The sequence below is a fragment of the Argopecten irradians genome, chromosome 6 (assembly GCF_041381155.1).
Source record: "Argopecten irradians isolate NY chromosome 6, Ai_NY, whole genome shotgun sequence".
In the NCBI taxonomy this organism is placed as follows: domain Eukaryota; kingdom Metazoa; phylum Mollusca; class Bivalvia; order Pectinida; family Pectinidae; genus Argopecten; species Argopecten irradians.
In genome coordinates, this window is record NC_091139.1 from 23,254,951 (window position 1) to 23,278,564 (window position 23,614).

The following is a 23,614-nucleotide window of genomic DNA, read 5'->3' on the forward strand; positions in this document are numbered from 1 at the left end:
CAGATTGTTTTTGGAGGGTGCCATACTTGTCTGTTGTAGGACTTGTTTGATTTCGTTATTTGTGGAGTCAATAGATTTGACCACAGCCTGTGTAGTGATTGGGTCTGTTAAAGTTTGCTTATCTCCAATTATACACCTATATCATGTTTGTGCCAAGGAATAGGAAAACCATTTAATATTTGTTGATACAGTTTTCATAGATTTGAAGTTATTATTGGCCAAAACATTGAGGTAAAATTAGTTTTTCAAAGTTATAATATACCCATACCAAAATAAAGTACAGAAAAGTATACTTTTATGCTACTTTTATGCTACTTTTTTTGAGCTTTTTACAAAAAGCCCAAAAAAAGTATACTTTTTTTGTACTTTTATGGACTTAGAATTTTTCGAGTGTGTTTTTTTTTGTACTTTTTCTGGACTTTGACATTTTCGAGTGTGTTTTTTTTGTACTTTTCTGGACTTAGAATTTTTCGAGTGTGTTTTTTTTGTACTTTTTCTGGACTTAGAAATTTTTGAGTGTGTTTTTTTTGTACTTTTTCTGGACTTTGACATTTTCGAGTGTGTTTTTTTTGTACTTTTCTGGACTTAGAATTTTTCGAGTGTGTTTTTTTTTGTACTTTTTCTGGACTTAGAAATTTTCGAGTGTGTTTTTTTTGTACTTTTTCTGGACTTAGAATTTTCTCTGTGATTGAGAAAATACCAGTGTACTTTTTTTGTACTTTTTTGGAACTTAGAATTTTTCTCTGTGATTGAGAAAATACCAGTGTACTTTTTTTGTACTTTTTTGGAACTTAGAATTTTTCTCATGGATTGTGAAAATACAATAACGTATTACAGTTATTTTTTGTCACACTGTCTTTCTTTGGAACTAAAAATGTATGTGAATTAAAAAAAAAAAACACTAAAAAGGATAAAATTACCATGCAGATACGGTGCATTGGTTTTATGACTTAATTAATCAATTATATTATCAATTTTATGATAAAATATGGACTTCATTTTGATCAATATAGCTAAATAATAAATAATATCGCCCTAAACAGTTTAGTTCATGTTGTGGAGCATGTTAATTGCATGAATACATTATATTTTGATCAATTCACTATTTATTTTTTAATCATGAATATTTCTGCTGTTAAAGAATTCTTTAATCATTGCAAGTACGTTGAAATATACTACATATTTATATTTTTCTCTAATATAAACAAATCAATCTTAACACTATCTATTCTGACATAAATCAAGGCACGATCCTAGATAGACCAACATGTGTACATTTTGCCTTTGAACTTTGATACGTGTACATGATTTTAGCCACAAGGGCACTGGCAATCTATTTACACATTGTGCAGCCGCCTGCTATTCAAACTAATATGGCTTGCAAATCAGTTCACAGAAAGCCAGATTGAAAAGGTCCAAACTGTAATCAACAAAATACCAATGGCACGGTCATGAGGTCCTTATTTATAAACTCGTGAAGTGAGATCGGTTGATAGCTGTGATATTCCACCACAAAGAATATGTTGTTTAGATATATTTATGCAATGATAAATTGACATTTTACAGATAAAATCCTCCTCAGACTGATCCCAAACGAAGTCCTCTGTAATCTTTAAAAATCTCGATCTATTCACGACATGCCGGAAATTGTTCTTGATACAATAGACAAAGTTGTCGTACATGTGCTGTCTATCTTATTATTTATATTACGTGGAACACAATCCAATTAAAACAACATGATACTTGATAACTATTTACTATATCGAGTATTAACAACAAAACTTGTCGGAAGGGAGAGTTCTTTGTTTAGAGAGTGTGGCCACGACATTCCTTCTGACACATATGTGTTAGTCACGTGATTATTTCAGCGCGGGAAACACCGGCATGTGTGTTTAAAACAGCTGATCGGCAGCCATGTTTGTTTACGTAATGTCTGAATGCTGAATGTAAACAAACACACACAGACTGCTGGGCTTACAACCGATGTTGACCATGCTTATATTCTGATACACTGGAGAACATAGACTTCACGGGGACAGCAGAATAGTTCTTCAGTACATCAATGGTTACAGTATATGGCTGTGTTTAAATTACCGATTGGTAGGTATCACCGGTATCACATGGCAAACTCGGAAATGCAAGTTCACCGTAATTTCTCTGAAAATGTTTGTATGATAAAATCATTCTGTCCAGCTATGGGATATGCAAGATGTAAATCACGCCAGCTGTTTATGATGGCCAAGCGGGTGGGTATTTATAAATTGGTTGGAGCTCGAGGCCATCCCGATCGTAAATTAGAATTGTTTGAAATTAACGATTAAGTATGCATTAATTTTAATGAATATTTTTCAGTCAATGCATATACATAATGACTTATTTGAAATTTAATTTCATCTTCTGGATCTAGGAAATGATTTTATACATTTCTTGCATTATTTTCATATATTTAGGCCCGTATATTAATTAATTTTTCAAAAGATTCATGTTTTACATACGTATACACCTGATAATAAGTTTGTATTTTAATCATTGAAATTTTGAGAGATAGAATATATAGATCTACCACGACCGATTATCTTAATTATTTACCATAGTTATTTGTGTACTGTATATATAATTGTGTCAATTTCCAAAAGAAAAAACGTAAATGATTTATTTTTGATGCTGCATACTTAAAGCTGGGAAAATGTAGAGAAAGAATAATTATATCAAATTAATTTTTATTTTGTAATCTTTGTATATCATTTGAATTAATTTTCCATGCAATCTGAGTGATATATATCCAATCATTCAATAGTATATATCCTAATATTAACCATATGTCATCATGCAGAATACATTTATTTCCAGGTTTGGCTGATCATGAATATTACCGAGCTGCATGTGCACCAATTATGAAGATACTTTAACAGGTACATTGAAATAAATGTGTATTAAGTGTGATTCTCAATTTATGTATGTATGTGATTGATGACCAAAAAAGAGTAAGTTACGTTTTATCAAATGGTATTTACGATTTTTGTCTGGAAATTATTCTATGCCATTTTAAGTTTAGAAATTTGCATTTTTAAAATTTTTAATTTTCCTTGGATTTAAATACATTTTTTTTTTTAAATCTAGTGTAATTGTCATAATAAGGTTGTTTTTTCCTCCTTGAAGAAATGAAGAGTTTTCTAAAGTTATTTTCATTCCTTTTGAAGATGAAGATCTTGAAGCCTGAAAATACAACAAATGAAATTGGTGTCCCAAGAATGGAAACTGCAGTCATCATGCCGACCTCACTGCAGGTAAAAATGTGTTAGTCTGATACAAATTCTACTTGTTATGAAGAATTTTTGGTAAATTTGGTCAGTATATATTTTAGGCCTTCCATTTTATAACCCCTATTTATATTCCTGTGTTACAAGTTAAAAACTTGCGTTGGGCAGTTGCAAGGTACAAATTGTGTAGGTCCATGTTTTCTTTTGATTCACAATTATTGTAACAGGAGGGGAGAAAATGTAGCGACCAGACCGGCATTTGAACCCAGGACCTCGGACCACTAGCCGAATGCTCTCTCTTCTGCTGAGCTACCTTGTCACCGATGAAATTGACCCAATTTCCAATCCCGCTGCATAATACTCTTGACTTTCTGTCACCTCCTTAACCTGGGAATAAATTGTGAATTAAAAAACCTATACCTTTCCTGAACTGCCTCGCTACATGTACATCCTCTTTGACCATATTTGAGATATACATTTTAAGATTAAAGTTGCAATGGTTGAATTTACAGTCCTTTGAATATGAAATGTTTTTCAGGATTGTTAATTAGAAACCTCAATTGAAAAAAACAAACAAATTGTGACGAATATCCGACTTCTAACGATAAATAAAAGATATACATTAGACATTCTACACACATGTAAAACTACATGTATTAATGTCTTCTTTTTTATCATTTCAGACTCTTAAGTGAAGTAGATGGTATTGACAAAGAGACAGATGCTGTTCACAAAAAGACACAAAATGTTAATTATTTCAAATTTGATTTTTACAAAGAAGAAAGGAACCAAATTAAGAAACTGAAGACTCATGAATTTTGACCAAACTTATCAATTATAGCATGTTATTTTGTCTCATATAAAACACATATCAGTTGTCAATATATGTACTATTAAGTAATGACTGTGCTGTTATTGCAAAAATGTATTTGAAATTGAGCATTTAGGGGATTTTATGTCGCATGTTTTCCTATACATGTAAGTTCAAACACTGATCATACCTTTTGAACTTTATCTAGTTTTGTACATGAAATGGACTTTCATAGCACTGAAGGGATATCTTTCTATCAAAATAAAGGTTTTTCCATACTTTATCTGTACTAAGATTGTAGTTTTTATTACTAGCATTGTACTTTTTTTTTGTTCTAAAATTGCACTCTTTTGTACCAGAATGATACTTTTTCTATACTAAAATTGTACTTTTTCTGTACTTTTTTGTACTAAATGTATACTTTTTTGTGTGCTAAAATGATACTTTTTCTGTACTTTTTTTGTACTTTTTAATCTACTTAAAAAAGTACAAAAAAAGCACAAAAATATACAGCTTTTAGTTTATAACAAGCATGTGTACTTTTTTTGTACTTTTTCTGTACTTTTTTAGTACTCTAGATGTCTACCCGAAAAAGCTGAAAAAAAGTACAAAAAAGGCACAATTAAAGTAGATTTTAGTATACAACATGCCTGTGTACTTTTTTGTACTTTTTCTGTACTTTTTTAGTACTTTTTCTGTACTTTTTAGTGCTGTAGATGTCTACCCGAAAAAGCTGAAAAAAAGTACAAAAAAAGCACAATAAAAGTAGATTATAGTTTACAACATGCCTGTGTACTTTTTTCGTACTTTTTCTGTACTTTTTCTGTACTTTTTTAGTACTTTTTCTGTACTTTTTAGTGCTGTAGATGTCTACCCGAAAAAGCTGAAAAAAAGTACAAAAAAAGCACAATAAAAGTAGATTTTAGTTTACAACATGCCTGTGTACTTTTTTCGTACTTTTTCTGTACTTTTTCTGTACTTTTTTAGTACTTTAGATGTCTACGTGAAAAAGCACAAAAAAAGTACAAAAAAGGCACAATTAAAGTACATTTTAGTATACAACATGCCTGTGTACTTTTTTTGTACTTTTTCTGTACTTTTTTAGTACTTTTTCTGTACTTTTTAGTGCTGTAGATGTCTACCCGAAAAAGCTGAAAAAAAGTACAAAAAAAGCACAATAAAAGTAGATTTTAGTTTACAACATGCCTGTGTACTTTTTTCGTACTTTTTCTGTACTTTTTTAGTACTTTTTTTAGTACTGTAGATGTCTACCCGAAAAAACACAAAAAAAGTACAAAAAAAGCACAATAAAAGTAGATTTTAGTTTACAACATGCCTGTGTACTTTTTTCGTACTTTTTCTGTACTTTTTTAGTACTTTTTTTAGTACTGTAGATGTCTACCCGAAAAAACACAAAAAAAGTTCAAAAAAAGCACAATAAAAGTAGATTTTAGTATACAACATGCCTGTGTACTTTTTTTGTACTTTTTCTGTACTTTTTTTGTACTTTTTTAGTACTCTAGATGTCTATCCGATAAAGCACAAAAAAAGTACGAAAAAAGTACACATGGTTGGTAGACTGTACTTTTTTCCTACTTTTGTATTTTTTTCCTACTTTTTTTCTACTTTATTTGTACTTTTTTAGTACTTTTTTTGACTCAATTTGGAACCGGGTTGTAACTACGGTTCCAAATTGAGTCACTAAAAGTATACTTTTTTTGTGTTTTTTTTGTGCTTTTTTTTCCTACTTTTTTTGTACTTTTTTTCGGTATGGGTAGACATGTTTGGAAACTTAACTGGTATCAAGTACCCATTTGGTTTGGAGTTTTCGTTTGATAAACCAATATTTAATGGAACTGTGACATGATTCTAGCGCGAACACAATGCACACTTGTGGTTGTGTATATCTTACAATCACCGCTATTTAATGGCTGCTCTCTGTGGTGACCACTCAACTATTGTTACAAAGGAATGTTTGCCATATATACAGCTGACTATAAGTAAATTTACTGATATGATTATAATTTGATTGTTGCCAAACACTTGGAAATGGAATGACATTTGTCATGGTATATCAAAGCTTGTGAAAGATTAATGAGTGCTCGCCAGCCGTGGTATCTGGTAGGAAGTCAGAATGGAGAAATTGAAGTTAAGGTTTCAATGATTGATGCAGTAAGGTGTTAAGGCGTCTTTCTGCACCTTTTTGTTGAGGGGTAGGGGTTACAGATAGCGGTGCACCATATTGTTTAGGGGTAAGAGTTAGCGATAGGGGCACTATGGAGAAAGCGGATATACAATGGAAGTGTTACCAGGAAGACTTGGTGTTACATGGCCAGCTAGAGCGGTATGACCTACTGAGGAATAATATCTGTACCCCGCGGGCTAGTACCGCTGGCCAACACCCGTACCAGTGTGGCTGTGGCCTACCCAACACCAAATACTGTATGCTGAACGTACAACCAGTACTCAGTGCCACAGGACCCCAGCGCCATGGCAGTGGGCGCAAGAAATATGTCTGGGTGCCAATGAGTATCTGTAGTGTTTTGTGAGTATATTGATAAGACTAGATTAATTTGGATTCTTTGCAGATGATTCAATATAATACAATGCATTACAATATAAATGTAACCTTATTATGTAACCTTTATATGGTACACATAAATAATTTTCAAGGTGAATTAAATGCTAATTGAAAGTATTTCACCTCAGCTAATATATGAATTTTTCATGTGATTCAAATAGAGGTTAACATTACACAATGAGCAGTTGTTGGGTATGGCATTTATTTCACACAATACAGAGTTAGAAGTTACAAAAGACACAAACTTTAGCGAGTGTCTTTTTGTAACTTTTAAAAAATAACCTATGAATTTTGTCCAGTTTTAACCATTGAAATGATGGGAAAAACCCAGTGTAAATTTACTAAAGTTCGAAAAATAGAGACTTTGAAACGAGGCTGCATGGAAATGTCAACAAGGACATAGCCAGCCAGGAAGACGTTTTAGGATTCCTATAATATAAATTAGATCCTTTCGCATTCTGAGCGATGTTGACGGGAACTTTTTTTTATTTCATAAGAAGTTATACTGGATATATAAACACCATTTTCACCAACTTAAGCCTTCCTTTGCCTTGAACCATTTACTTTAGGATAAATGCTATCTGCTGACAGTATGCAAAAAAATGTATTGATATCTTATTCAAAACTCTTAATTGCATAAAGAATACAGTCAACACTTGACATTTTAGTCTAAGCCCAAGCCATCCTGATTACAAGTATTCTGGAATACCGAATTTCATCTTTGTAGTCGTTATAGCCAAATGCGTTTCCAGGTAATTCTGTCCAGATTGCAATGTTTCTGGATTATCGGCGTCCAGATTACCGCAGGTCTACTGTATGTCAGGTAGAAATTATTATTGTGATTAACACTACAATATACTTGCTATGTCTTTTTGGATCTAGATCTATATAAGTATTTGAACAATTAACAAAAACTATATGTGGGTATTTGTTTACGGTGAAATGTCGTCTATTTCTGGCAAAATAATTATCAAACTGTTATAACAAAATCACAGAAAGGGTCCTCATGCAGCATTTAGACATAAAATTGGTCAAGCTAGGACAGTTATGGAGGATTCTTTTACTGTCACACATCCAGTTTCTATAGCAATTTATTCAGCTAGATGTCATTCTCTTATGATGATGTTAAAAATTTTTGATGTGATGATGAGGAAAAAGTAGTTTGGGTCAAATTTCAAAATCTTGACTTATGAAATGGCCAGAGGGTCATAGTTTGGGTCAAAGTTTAAAACCTTGACTTTTGAAATGGCCAGAGGGTCATATTGATATCCACTAATGGAATATATATTATGTATCCAATATATTCCTGGTTTTGAATAAAGCGCCTTTAATCACCGCCATTTTCAGTGACGTTGGGTTTTGTCGTATTCCAAATCGTATCATGTGACTGACGTTCGACACGACCTGCACGTGGTGAGTCAGGTAACTAGCTTAAGCTCACATGTGCGTGTTTACGTTTTCCTTCTGGCTAATATGAGCAAATCATGCTGGTATATGTCCACAGAATGAGTGTTTGAAACATCCAATTCACACATTGCCGTAAAATATTGTGTGTATCAAATATTGTAATGTGCGAGCATTATTTTCTTTGTAGATCTTATCTGCTGAGGTTGACCACATGTTTTGTTTATGAAAAATTGTTGACATTTTCTCTTGGTTTCACAACTCTCGTGTTACTTCGAGATTGTCGCGACGATGTTCGGAAGAGTTCGGAATGATTCGGCATCTTTCGAGCCTATTTTTCACGTGTACACGTTAAAAAGTTTAATACTCAGACAGACGGAGAAAAATATGTATAACACTTAAACAGTTTTCACTATGACAAAAAGAGCGAAAGTGATAGACCATACCACTTTAAATGAATTGGAGTATTATTCTCAAATCTGATAGAATGATTCTCCATCTAGATCTGTTTTGTAACATTTTGTGCTTATAAAGTGGATTCTTAATGGCTGCTCATCAGCCATCTTAGATTATAACTATAAAGAAAAAATTAAAGTTTTGTACCTAATTGATACATACTGCATATTGACATAGAAATAAACTCGTGTTGGAGTGTGTTAAGAAATAAACTCGTGTTGGAGTCTGTTGTTTCAGTTGTATTTGGTGATACACAATGACAATCATTGCGATACACAAACTCTAGCTGACATCATTATAAAGGTTACCACAATAAGCCATCATAACCATGTATTAATTAAATTGTACTTAAACTGTGAAATTTATTAGCATCAACTTTAATGATTTAATTGAAATAAATTAATTGTCAATTTTCATAATGGGAGTCTTGTTATGTTTCCCGCCATTGCTCTGATTACCAAGCTGTTAGGTGACTCTCAATGGGCTTAGGTGACTCTCAATGGGCCTGACAGCAAGACCTGCAAAATGAATATTCACTATTGACATAGATTACGCAAGGAATTTTGCATATGTTTGGTGTTGTAACCTCATCTTAGACCATTAATATACATTTTCTTTTGTTTTTATTACTTTTAAGAAACCTTATTTTTTTGCTTCGGAAACGTAATGGGCCTTTAACTCTTCTGAATTCAGGAAGTTCAATAGACTATACCTGCTGTCTATTATAATGTCTAGAACTGTCTGTTTAATCTTTGGTAGATAAAAACATTCATTACTTGGTGTCAAAATGAGTCTAGAATTGTTTTGAGCCCATTTGGATCAACAATGACATATATAGTTTTATACATTTATTACTGAAATTTTATTATAAGCTTTTAATGTATTTACAAAATCCATTTGGAGATTTTGTCCTTACCCAGGAGTGTGAGGGTTGCTCAGACAATTCATGTAGCTAGCAGCTGGTAGCTATCCATCTTGTATCAATATAATCTTTAAGCAAGAGAAAATGTCTTTCATATGTTTCCCAACAAGTGAGTAGAATAGTAGCAAACAAAAAAACAACTCCAAATAAACATCAATCTCCAAATTTGATCAAACAATATAGGAATAAGCGTTCACACAATATAGGAGTTGAACCTGTTAAAAAATAAAAGTAATTTATTTTAAATCATGAGGAAATAAACTCTTAAAAATATTTTGAAAAAGTTATGTTTAAAGCAATTTCATCTATTTTTAGTAAGAAATCTATATTCCAATTGGCTTTAATCATCTTAAGGCTAGTTTGAACATAATACAAGTGGGTGGTATTTTTGTAGACCAGATTATATAGCACGTTATAAATGATTATCAGCTAACTCATGATGATTATAACAGACAAATGATACTTTTTCTTGTGTCATCAGTCTATTAAGGTCAACATTTAGAATTCACCCCATTACACAAATTTCATTGTATGTATTCATTAAAAAAGTCAATTTCCACTTAAAGACCAAGGAGTTATTTCCCCTTTGTGAATGTTGAAGCTGTACATACCAAGTACATGTCTGTTCCTGGAGTTACTCCCCTTTAATTACCATATATCACACTTGCCAATGGTATTTTATCCTGTCAGCTTGTACTGATAAACTTGTTCCTCAGTTATTAAAATTTCCTTCCAGGGAAGTTATGTGTCCTATCCCACTTTTATGTGGATATTCTGTGTACTGGGTGTGATAGTGTTTAATGATTGAGTACATCTAATATTGAGTACAGATTGTGGTAGATGTTTATGGTAGGTAAGGGGGCTGAGTGAAGGGGCTGGAGTGAGGCTTAACTTGGTTGTATTTTAAAAGAGCTATAGATCTCAATTTATAATTGGCTTTAAGTATGTACTGACAGGGACTGTAAATACCCTTCCCCCCTATACATAATTAGGTGACCTACAGTATTGATTTACTTATCAAGGCAATATACAAAAGTTGAGAAAGCACTGGAGAACATATTTTGATATCTACCCAGGGCCAACTGGTCGATAAACCTTGACAATGGCCTTAACAATAAATTCAGCTGTCAGGGGGCCAACAGTAATGTGATCAACACTCACCAACTTTCCCTGGCACTTACCTGTAAACCAAGACAGGCAGGGACAGAAAATTGGGGTGCATTCATCCTACCCTATGTTTGTTCAATTTATTTAGCAGTGCTGCATTACCACCAGTTAGCCATGTGACAAGATGGGATTACCTGTATGTACAGTATAAAAGTGGAGATGACTTTAACTTAAAACCTCCTTCTTTGTGGGACGTACTGTGACGTGGAGATCATACAAGCTGATACTAGTGCACAGTACATTGTCTCAAACAGCTATTCTGTCTGACTTTATTTGTTTATATTCTATTAGACCTGGAATTCGGTCAGCAGTTGTTTGGGCACCCTAATGTTGATCTGATAGAGACAGTTTTGTAGTGGATCCCTGGATAGTTCTCCATCTGTCTAGTGTAGTGTGCTGCTTCTATCACTACTTCCATCGATTGGTGAAACTATTACTTTTATATTCCATAGGGATATTGATACATTGTTGCTTTGTGAGTGATGTGTATTGAACCTGAGCTAGTTCATTAACACTCCATGTAGTGAAAAATGGCTGAAATTCTCTAAGAGGAAAAAGAGCATGCTGTTGTATTCCTCCTGTAAGATTGACTACCCCTGAGTAATGGGAACACCGGGCCATAACCTGCAGTGCTGTAACAAGTGTCTCATTGTGATATTCTGAACCAATGTAAACTGATACTGAACTGTGAGCCAGGAACATCATAGAAGACATGCACCCTCCATGTTTGTAGACATGTTCTGGTTTTGACATCTTACCAAATTATTAGTAACCTGAATGATATTGATGAAGCTGTGTTCACAATCTGATCACAGATAAAATCTGTGTCCCCAGACTTTGGGTATATACACACAACTGACTGCGATATCATGTGAAATATAAAGCCAGTCATGAATAACAGACTAATAGTCCTATATAGCCAGATAATTGAATCTGTATTTAAAGTCTGTCCTTTTTAGTATGTAATTCAGGCTCCAGTGTGGGGTACGTAGGTCCTTGTATTAGCTGTCCTAAGGCTGTGGTAAAGCCTTAGTCAGTTAGATCTAGCTGATTGTGTGTAGTACAGTGGACACTTTCACCGGTCTGACTATAGCCTGTATATAAATAACACGACAGTGAACTAAATAAAGCATGCTATGTGGTACTATTGTTGGGCATGGCCATTTACAGGATGATATACTGCCGTGATATTTGTGGTGACAGTTTCCATGCCTAGGATGTAGAATGATGCAGCGCTGAGTATAGCCATTGTTCTAGTTGATTACATGTCCACATGTAGATATAGTGCTCTGGCATCCTTGTTGGAGATCCATGTACAATGACTGTAGCTGCCTCCGACACCCGGAAAACATCCATGGTGAACCTACGTAACAATTCCAAACTGAGAAACATTTACGGAGCTAGGTGTTCCATCACTCTGCTGTCTGAAGATGTGTACCATCAACCATCGAGACCAAAGTCAGACAAGCAGGCCTTAAATAATATGCTAGAGGAACAACCTCCCCTACACGACCGTTCTCGGGAAAAATGACAAACTCAAGTCAGAGGTATAACATTCCTATCTAAATTTTAATCTCTTTAAATCGGTGAAGTCTTATATTATAAGGAGATTGCCAAGGTCTTGATGTAATCAAACATGTTCTGGGTCCAGTTATAATGCACAGGTATACATTTTGCAGCCTTTGTTATATTTCTCAAGTGTGTGATTTTGGCATTGGTATGACTTAATGACTAAATTAATTAACCGGGTACTTCAGTGATTACTGAGCTAAGTATTGTCTGATAGTTGTACTATATTGTTGTATCAAAATATTCAATATTAAATGTCAACTCGCTAAAATATGTAATCAATATCAGGCGTGTTGGTATTGAGGCTCTGTGTGTAGGCTATAGTGTATACATGTGTAGGCTGGTTTGTTGTCGCCCGTCACCTATAGTAACCAGGTCACATATAGACCAAGGGAGATAACTCTGACCAACTTATCAGTCAATGTGATACTCAGTAAAGGCACTATAATGTTGAATACCGCTATTGTTTGATAATGAGGTAATTATTACATTGTATATGGAGGACAGCTATGATAAAATAATAATTAGACAGGGTTCAGATATCACGACTAAATTGGATAATGACACATAGTATACTAGTTTTGCAGGTATATAGACTTCTCAATTACATGTTAATATTTTAGTGTTTCTCAGGTGTGCGGGTGATATTGGACGTGTCGCCGATGATTTGTCGGAGGTAGGCTGATCTCATTAGTGTGGAGATCCTACAGAGATTGTGTGTATAGATCTAGGCCTGTTTCATACTAATATCCTGGTATATCAGTCATGTTGTATAGTGTATATATCAACATGTGCCATTATGAAATATTTATTTCTATTGATGACAATTAGGCAAACAAATCTGATACCAATATCACCACTCAGTTGTGGAGACAGATACAGAGTAACAGGACACTATAGAAACAAATCACACGACTGTACAGATATAGTTAATCCTCCAAAATGGAGGAGGATGTGTGTGGTAGGTTGGCCTTCCTATAGAGCTAAGTAAGTGAGAGTAGACCAATATCACAACATCAATGCAATGGGAAAGGTGAAATGTCCTATTGCAACAATACGATATGATGTCATGTAGACATTTTAATCACATTGTTCTACCATCATGTGATATACATGTTTTAAGTAGAAATATACCCTAGATGACTTATGTGGTAAGGGGACACAATATTCATTTAACAACCTTGTGAGTGAGATCTTTAAATAAGTCCCACCTTCTAGCCTGACATCTCTCTGTCCATTGGACTATGGTGGTCGAGTAGTAAAGATGTCCCAACATTGTTATTACCTGGGTACCAAAAGCTCACCTTTTGGGTAGCGAGTTTGAATCCCATGTAGGGCAGATACCTAGTACTGTTCGTTGGTTGGTGCAGGTTTCTCTCCGGGTTCTCATTGTTTCCTGGACCATCTGAACCTGGTACGTCCTTAGTGATACTACTTAATTGGGGATATCGATATAGTAAAAATAATGTCATTCCGTGAATGTGATGTCACGTCTTTGTGGGACTGAATGACATTTCATTCACTGGAAGGTTAAAGTTCAGGGTCAAACAAGAAAAAGTTACGTCAGATATATGGAACAAGTTCATACGATTGTATTGACTTGTATGGCAAAGATTGCCATTAGGTTTATGTTTATGGGTGTTTGTGACGACATATTTACATAAGATATGGCCTAAAAATTTTACCCCATTTAGCACAAATCTTAAACAAGGCTGTTATTGGAACTTATGTTTTAAATCAAAATTAAACAAAACTACTGAAATTTATTTTTAATCTGTTTTATAAATTACTAAATCTGAATTTCTAAAATTAACTGTTTTACTTTACTTAATGCTTTAATACTTTTAGTAAATTAATAACCTATATTTCTATTTTATTAAATAGTTTGATCAATGTTCAATAGCTTAAAGGAAGCCACATACTTGAATATGTAACTGAATTAAGTGATTATTCAGGATCAAACAGATTATGAGCCGTGATGGAATTTGTAACCACTGACTTAGGCTTTTTGAATCCATGCAGTCTTAGACTGATGTTCAGCCAAGTGTACAAATCTGTGGCCCAGAAATATCGGCCTACCATCAAATCACATGCTCTTTGTCCGCTCGATATTTAATTCAGGTAAATATATTAATAGTGTTATTTAAATCCAATATAGATTTCTGCTCTGGTAAGGCAAGCATTGTTAATGCTTATTGAATATCAACATTCTCATTATTGGTACCAAAAATAGTGTTTACCACTGTAGGTGCCTAATATCTACATTAGGAACATTGATCGATCCACATTCATACTCCTTAAATCCTATCCAACGATCAGCCCGAACCAGGGGATCGGTAGGTCAAAGGTCATGCCTTGTTCCTCACTCATTTCTTGTTCAATATGTGTATAGAGCTACAACAATAACTCTACTGAAAGTTTCTTGTGTTAAACAATTCTGTGTCGTAATTAACAAATGACGACTTCGGTGCATGGTGTAGAGTGTATACAGCTTATAGGTATGGATGCTGTCACTATACCTTAAAGGTATTGATCCTTGGTGGTTAGAGCACCCCAGGATAGCTACACTGGGGAGAGTGTCTCAGATGGCAATTTCATTGGCGTTTAATTTGTGGTTACCTGTACGATACTTAAATACAGATAACTCACTTTGGAGTTGCAGGAATATCACGTCTCTACCATTGCTGTAAAGGGAACAGCTCTTAGCACATTTATGAGAGAGGTTGTGTGAGGTATTGGGCTGAAGGTGTTTGTACTGACACACTAGGTGGACACCTGAGACACTAAAGTCCCACATCGTGTACACAGGCGGGGACAGTAGTCAGTAACAGGAGGTCAAGTGATGATCTCCAAAAGTGACCGTGTTCAAAACCCTCATGTTCTAAGTGGGATTATTGTCTACTCTAATGGAATCAATGCAGATTCCTCAGGGTGCCGCTCAACGTCCTAAAAAAGCCTCGTTTATCTACCCAGAATGTCCGTGGATGTTCCCTGTCAGATTGCGTTCTCTGCCAGTGATTCCGTAAGTATCACTGCAATCCAGAAAAATGAACATGTTCAGTTTACATGTCAATGTAATTTGTAATACATCATATTTGTAAGTTATACAATCAAAACATGGTATTTAGGTTAAAGTTCTCGATCTCCTAAATTGACTTCAGTTTTACAAAATAAATTTCAGTTTAATTTATTTTTGCTGATGTTACCCTGAGGTTAAAGCTGTAGAATGATATCAGTAAAGTCAACATTTACTGTAAGTACTTAATGGACTTGCCCTGAGTTTGTCTGTTTTATTATTGCTATGGACCAGTAAGTATATATAGATCTAACATAAACATTCCTCTTTTGTTAAGGATTAAATGGTCATTTGATGGTATGTGCTGGTCAGTCTCGGTCAGTTTCTAAACATGATCATATTTCAACAGTTTATTAACATAAATTTTAGTAAAAATAGAGGATCTTACATGAATGGCTATGTGACATGAAATTATCATATTACATTGTCACGAGTGTAAGATTCTGTTGATCACATAAATTTAATTAATAGAACATTTCACCAGTGCAAATACTAAATTTGCAGAATAGTCATTTTTTATTTTTGCCTGTAATTTACTATCCATTGTCAAATATATTCTAGCTATAATAGGTGCCAGAGTTAATCCCTTACTTCCCAGACAAACAGGAAAGGATTATAAGCCTTCAATTATCTCAAACCTTTCACTTACATTTGTAGACATGTTAATTGTTTCTCACCCATTTTTGCAATTGCCACCTGTCATTAGAATTGAGAGTAGGGATATGTTTCTTATTTATGGAGATACAACAGATAGTTAGTCAGTTAGTTAGAGAGTTTAGTTAGGAGTATAGTTAGAAGTTAGTTAGAAGACACTTAGTATTAGTTAGGAGTATAGTTAGAAGTTAGTTAGAAGACACTTAGTATTAGTTAGGAGTATAGTTAGAAGTTAGTTAGAAGACACTTAGTATTAGTTAGGAGTATAGTTAGAAGTTAGTTAGAAGACACTTAGTATTAGTTAGGAGTATAGTTAGAAGTTAGTTAGAAGACACTTAGTATTAGTTAGGAGTGTATAGTTAGAAGTTAGTTAGAAGACACTTAGTATTAGTTAGGAGTATAGTTAGAAGTTAGTTAGAAGACACTTAGTATTAGTAGGAGTATAGTTAGAAGTTAGTTAGAAGACACTTAGTATTAGTTAGGAGTATAGTTAGAAGTTAGTTAGAAGACACTTAGTATTAGTTAGGAGTATAGTTAGAAGTTAGTTAGAAGACACTTAGTATTAGTTAGGAGTATAGTTAGAAGTTAGTTAGAAGACACTTAGTATTAGTTAGGAGTATAGTTAGAAGTTAGTTAGAAGACACTTAGTATTAGTTAGGAGTATAGTTAGAAGTTAGTTAGAAGACACTTAGTATTAGTTAGGAGTATAGTTAGAAGTTAGTTAGAAGACACTTAGTATTAGTTAGGAGTATAGTTAGAAGTTAGTTAGAAGACACTTAGTATTAGTTAGGAGTATAGTTAGAAGTTAGTTAGAAGACACTTAGTATTAGTTAGGAGTATAGTTAGAAGTTAGTTAGAAGACACTTAGTATTAGTTAGGAGTATAGTTAGAAGTTAGTTAGAAGACACTTAGTATTAGTTAGGAGTATAGTTAGAAGTTAGTTAGAAGACACTTAGTATTAGTTAGGAGTATAGTTAGAAGTTAGTTAGAAGACACTTAGTATAGAGTCAGGGATTCTTATATTTAGATTTTACCTTTACTTACAGGATTTTATATGAAGTTCATTACAGATAAAATATCAAAGAAACATTACAGCTCATTACAGATATGTAGAATTATTTGACCAAATCATCATGGTGACTTCACTTTCCCCTACAACTGTGTATATGTTTGTGACTATTCTGTTATCACTTGGATTATTTGTCAACATGTTTAATGCTCAGATGTGACGTTTCTATCTACTAGCTGAGACAATCATGTGATGTTATATAGATTATGTCATCAAAACTTTGTGTGACGTCATTATAGTGTTATACTACACATTTGTATTACGATATTTATGACATGGCTGTTTGACATGGCTGGATGGACCAGTTATGTCGTAAAGGTATATTTGACTTTCCTGCTCGAAAAATACCAAAATATTGTACTACTTGATCAGTCCTGTTTATATTAACAAATAGGGTCAGTCTCAGGTATAAATATAGGTAGGGCAGACTCCTAGGGTAATACATTCTCCACTCCTGTTTACTTGCACCCAGTTTTAATCTTTCGAGCTATGAAATGCTTAGAGACAAAGATGAGTGAGGATTATATGATTTTAACAAAAGCCAAATTTCCAACCAGGATTTAGCTAGGTGCCACTTGCCTATGTTTTGAAATTTATTGTACAAATTTGGGAATAAAGCCAAGTGCTTGAATTACATGAGAACGACTTGTACTCTGAGAGGGATATGTACAGTTTTTTCAGGTCCACTAATACCAGCAGTAAAAGGTACAGCATTACCGGTATTTGTTACCATCATTATAGCTCATTTAATTAATTCTTAATATTTAGAGTTCAAAATTGCTTGATGAAATATTAATCTTTTATCTAGAACTGGTCTTGGGTCTAACCTAAATCAGAGGAAACTGTCACAAAATGATGTATAAAAAGCTTACCCAGGGTATTTGAAATAATGTAATGAAAATGTGTTGAAATCTGGACAGTCAAATTGTCACTTTGTTTGGTACTTGGTCATCCCTCTGTCATAAGTTTGTGGACTCCCTTATCCTTGTTAAAAACTTGCTGAGAGTGTCTAGATGGCGTACATCTTTCATTGAATCACTTAATCCTCCACCCTGGTTGTGTAGTATACAACCATAATTTGCTGGTCTAACAATTCGATTGTATATAAATCTCTGCCTACTTGAGTTTCTATATTGTTCTGGTGTATTTGAAGACATACTCCAACTCTTTGAGTTGACTGTTTTGGAGGGAAAAAAATACACAAATTTGGTAGTGTATGAATTATAACTTCATTTTAACATGGCTGTGATGTCATCTATTGTTACAGGTTGAGGTATAGTTGAGACAAAGTGTACTATTATCACACACTACCATGGACTAATTACCTTATCCTGTTGAATAGTTTGTGAACCTATTCCACAGTGAAAGGTGAATTTAATGACTGGTGAACATTACTTAAAGCACGTAGTCAACAGTTATTTATATAAATATAGACATCAAATAGAACAAAATATTTACAGTTTGCACTGACATGGACTCAATAACCATGCTTTCTAGTATTATCATTATCAGTGTATAATGTTAGTAAAACATGCGCAGCGATTCTATTGTTACTTGAATAGTCGATGGCATAGCAACGTGAAGTCACGAGAAAAAATAATATTCATTTACTTGAAAAACTGTAAATATAAGGAATAGATGTTTATTTTGTTGAGGTTATGAGGGTATAATGATAATGGAGCCCGTGTAAATTTAATGTAGCTCGGCTTCGCCGGGGTTACATAATTTACACGTGCTCCATTATCATTATACCCTCATAACCTCAACAAAAGAAACGTCTATTCCTTAAATAACCTAAAATTCAATTTTACTGTATCTGTATTTCTTAAGGGAATTCATGTTAATTAAATCTAGGAAGAGATGGAACAATACATTAAAACCACTAACAATTCCAGAATTCCAAGCATGATAAGTCCCAGGTACTTATAGTGATGTTTTTTAACTCTTATCTTTATTTGTATAAAATTTTCATCACTTCAATCCAAAATAAATTTCATCATTTTTTTCAGGGCCACTATATCTATAGCCCATAAACAAATTCACTTTGATATATCCAGAAAGATGAGAAAGAACAAGATTTGGCGTTTCCTTAGTCTGAAGGTTTAAATAGGGAGTAAAGGTTTGCCTGGAGCTGTTAAACAATACTCGGTGTAATAGTGGAGAGAACCGTAGTGACGTTTGATGCCATGTTAATTTTAAGCATGAGCATCACTAGATTTAATAAGGATTACAGCATTTATTGTGCAAAAATAGTGCAATATTCTTTTCTTGTTATGACTGCCTGGTGCAAATACACTCCACAAACGAAGTGAAAGGTGGGGGTGGGGGGGTATACTGGAATCGGGTTGTATGTCTGTCTGTCTGTCAGTTAAGGTGGGGATGGGGGGGTATACTGGAATCGGGTTGTATGTCTGTCTGTCTGTCAGTTAAGGTGGGGATGGGGGGGTATACTGGAATCGGGTTGTATGTCTGTCTGCCTGTCTGTCTGTCAGTTAAGGTGGGGATGGGGGGGTATACTGGAATCGGGTTGTATGTCTGTCTGTCTGTCAGTTAAGGTGGGGATGGGGGGGGTATACTGGAATCGGGTTGTATGTCTGTCTGTCTGTCAGTTAAGGTGGGGATGGGGGGGTATACTGGAATCGGGTTGTATGTCTGTCTGTCTGTCAGTTAAGGTGGGGATGGGGGGGTATACTGGAATCGGGTTGTATGTCTGTCTGTCTGTCAGTTAAGGTGGGGATGGGGGGGTATACTGGAATCGGGTTGTATGTCTGTCTGCCTGTAGACATAACTTTGTCTGACAAACTCCTTCTCATAAGCAACAAAAGTTGTTTGCTCCTGCTAATACCAGACTACTACTGATTACATGTAGATACATTTTTTTTTTATATGAACAAGAAAAGAAAACACTTATCGACCTCAATATAATTGATATGCACTTTTTCTCCACATTAAGTATGCTTTGGTACCTATATGAAGTTGACGTTGCTAGATTCTATAAGCTGTGTCTTAATATAATGTACCTTTACGTGTGTTGAAGGTGCTGCTTTGTATTTGTCTACAATGTCAATTTAAGGTAGCGACATGTTTGTCTAATATGTTATTATGTTTAAATAATACCGACTGGTTGTGATGAATGAGTACGATTGTATTATCGACGTGTAAATCCACCTTTGTGTGCCTATCTACACTAACAGTGGTTTTAATAAACGTTTTGTGTCGAAGTCTTTCTACCAAGGATTATACTTTGAACAGACCTAGGTCACGATGGAAGCGCCTTAAGAACTGGGATATTGGTGTATTATACGACTGACAATGTTGTGTATATAAAAGAGTATGCCGTTTGTATTTGCATATAGTATTACATCCAATTATTTAGTTCTCGGAACAAAAATATATATTAAACAATGTCATATTGAAGGAAAGTAGTCGATATGAGGAATGATTAATATGAAGGCGGTCTTATGAGGTAAGTTTTAATGGTTGGAGGGGAAGTGTTCCCAGGTTACCATCACAGCTGGGCAGTATTTATACCTTATCACATGTGTAGCACATACTTTGGTGATATTCATAACTACCAAACATGATAATGCTCCACTAATGATTTTCCCAGGCAATATATGACATGTTGGACTTATGCTTTAAGATATGTATCTGTTCAATATGCTGATTGGAGTTGGTTTATATTTAGTACCAAATCAAGGCAAACTAACTTACTTGGGCTTGGCAGTCCTCCAAATATTTCATACACATTATTCAAGTTGTCATTTATCACTCTACAGCATTAACAAAAGGCATTAAAAATATATGAATAATGTATATGATTCTTTTAGAATTTAAATAAAAAATGTATGTTAATTTTTGAAATGAAAGCATTTTATTGAATACTTATAGCAAATGTAGCATATCTTGTACAACTGATAAGCACATGCTGTTTACATTAACACAATGTTGACAGAGGTCCCGGTCATGTTTCTGTGTGATTTGGAGCACTGGTTGGTTATGTTACCAGTAATAACATTGGTTGACATTTGTGTAGGATCATCATCAGGACCCAATTTTTAAAATGTTTGACATAGCCGGGCTCTCAGGGACACACAAAATTAAGTCTCTCTGAAGAACAGGTGCTGCACTAACCACTTTGGTCATCAATGTAGTATGAATCTATGATGGATGTCTACTGATCAATACTAAAACTATAGAGTAATTAATCAGTACATATGTCCCTTACACATTGAGCTACATACACATTATAAGTAACATATATATACTACTCAAAATTTGCTAAGGATCACTTACGTATATTTTATAGTATGTCAATTTCATTATATTGTACACTATTAAAAAAAATGATTTAATGATGTCTTGAAGATGTCTAAACACAGGTTCCAACATAAAAACCATGAAATTTTCACGAGTGCTCGATAAATTAGATGCGAAACAGAGTTACCCCCCAAAATCGTAAAAACACGGCAATGGGAGCAAAAATTCAATTCATGTTAAAGACAGTTGCTCATACAATTTTCATTTCAGTATCTTGTGTGACCTCCCCTAGCTTCAATCACACTGCGACATCGCCGACGCATGTTCATATTTAAGTCCCGTATCCGATTTTGCTGGATGGATGCCCATTCCTCTCGCAGAGCTCTTGCAGTGACCTTGGCTGGTTAACGCGGGAAGAAATGGCTACCTGTAGCATGTCCCACCCGTGCTCTATCGGATTTAGATCAAGGGAACGAGTTGGCCAGTCCATACGTTCAATAGTTTCCCTCTGAAGATAGGCGTCACTGACCCAAGCTCTATGCGGGCGAACGTTATCATCCATTAGAATGAATTCCGGACCAATAACCAATAGCCCCAGCATATGGTCTAATATAGACATCAAAGACTTCATTGCAGTATCTCTGGGCCATCAAATTGCCGTTCGGGAAGACATGGATGTCTGTTTTACCTTGGACACTTATACCGCCCCAGACCATCACAGACCCGCCACTATATCGGTCATGTTCGAAGACGTAAGCCGAGTGAAATCTTTCATTTGGTAGCCTCCACAACCTAGCACGCCTGTCTGTGCAGTTGAGACAGAATCTGGACCCGTCTGTGAACAAAACAGGGGTCCAGTTTCTGACAGTCCATCTCGCATGATCGCGGGCCCATGCAAGTCTAGCCTGAGCATGCCTATCAGTCAAGGGAATCCTCATTGCAGGTCTTCTGGACCTTAGACCTGCCTGATGAAGTCTATTACGTACAGTTTGCGTGGATATTTGAGCTCTAGTGGGGTTTATGAAGGCATTTTGTAGTGACGTAGCGTTACAAAACCTGTAACGACGAACTTCAATTACGAGATACCGGTCCTGACGCTGTGATGTAGCCCATTGCCACCCTCCTGCTGTCGTCTAGCAACAGTTCCAAAAGTTTGATGCCGATTCCACATGCGGAAAAAACACAACACTCTGGTACACACCAAGGTCATTGGCTACATCACGTTGAGACCTACCAGACTGTAATATACCGATGCCCCTATCAATGTCAGAAGCATTTAAATGCCCCTATCCATTTCAGAAGCATTCAAATGGTGTCTAGTGTGTTGTCGGAGAAGAATCTGTGTCAAAATGTCAAAATGCCACGTGATACACAGAGACGATTTCATGCATACGTACAACTATATAGAAGAACAATAATATTTTTTATTTTGTACCAATTTTTAGCTAAGATTTAAGATGTGATCCTTAGCAAATTTTGAGTAGTATTTGTTGTTTCTTCTAATTACAAGAGCAATACTATTAAGTTTACACGTTAATATCATCTTAGAAAGGAGATTAGGTCTATCAGAAGGCACTACTAATAGTTGTTAGGTATGATGTGTTTAAGAAGTTGATTTGACTTGGCATTAATCTTTTGTTTGTTTGACTTTAAGTTGGTGTGTTAAGCCTGGATTAGGGGACTATAGATTATAGCATACACACTGGTGCTGATCTACACATTAGAATGGCTCACACAGTTGGAACTACTGGAAAAGATTTTTAGTTTTGGATATTTTGTGTCATTTCAGTTCCTCAAGCACGCCCACTGTTCCCTACTCAACAGCCGACATATTGTATGGAAATGAAGTTCGGCAGTCTCCACAAGTAGATGATATTCGACAGAACAGTTTTATAGACTATAATCCAAAGGATCGAGAACGGCTAGGTTCCCGGGACCTTAGTGATCAAAGTGGAAGGAGGCCAGGGAGTAAGGGCGGCTCCCGTAAGTCCCTGTCCATAGAGAAAGGTAAGGGTTAAAGTTTATAGAGAAAGGTAAGGGTTAAAGGTTATAGAGAAAGGTAAGGGTTAAAGGTTATAGAGAAAGGTAAGGGTTAAAGGTCATAGAGAAAGGTAAGGGTTCAAGGTCATAGAGAAAGGTAAATGTTAAAGGTTAAAGACAAAGGTAAGGGTAAAAGGTTGTAGTGAAAGATAAGGGTTAAAGATTGCAGAGAAAGGTAAGGATTGAAGGTTATAGAGAAAGGTAAGGGTTAAAGGTTATACAGAAAGGTAAGGGTTAAAGGTTATACAGAAATGTAAAGGTTAAAGATTGCAGAGAAAGGTAAGGATTGAAGGTTATAGAGAAAGGTAAGGGTTAAAGGTTATAACAAAAAGGTAAGGGTTAAAG

The 23,614-nt window shown here is 34.9% G+C and overlaps 1 protein-coding gene and 1 long non-coding RNA gene across 7 annotated transcripts in view; both read left to right on the forward strand.

Moving 5' to 3' along the window:
* Positions 1 to 23,614, forward strand: part of LOC138325367 (uncharacterized) — a 173,199-nt gene that overhangs the window by 140,433 nt on the left and 9,152 nt on the right. For all 6 annotated transcript variants that reach the window (XM_069270973.1, XM_069270972.1, XM_069270970.1 and 3 more), the window contains one exon: positions 23,019 to 23,236. In XM_069270973.1, the coding sequence (XP_069127074.1) occupies positions 23,019 to 23,236 (218 nt within the window). The remainder of the gene's footprint in view (positions 1 to 23,018; positions 23,237 to 23,614) is intronic.
* On the forward strand, positions 262 to 4,354 carry LOC138325369 (uncharacterized). Its single transcript, XR_011208772.1, has 4 exons — positions 262 to 2,100; positions 2,851 to 2,912; positions 3,201 to 3,287; positions 3,944 to 4,354. It is a non-coding gene; the product is annotated as an uncharacterized lncRNA (long non-coding RNA).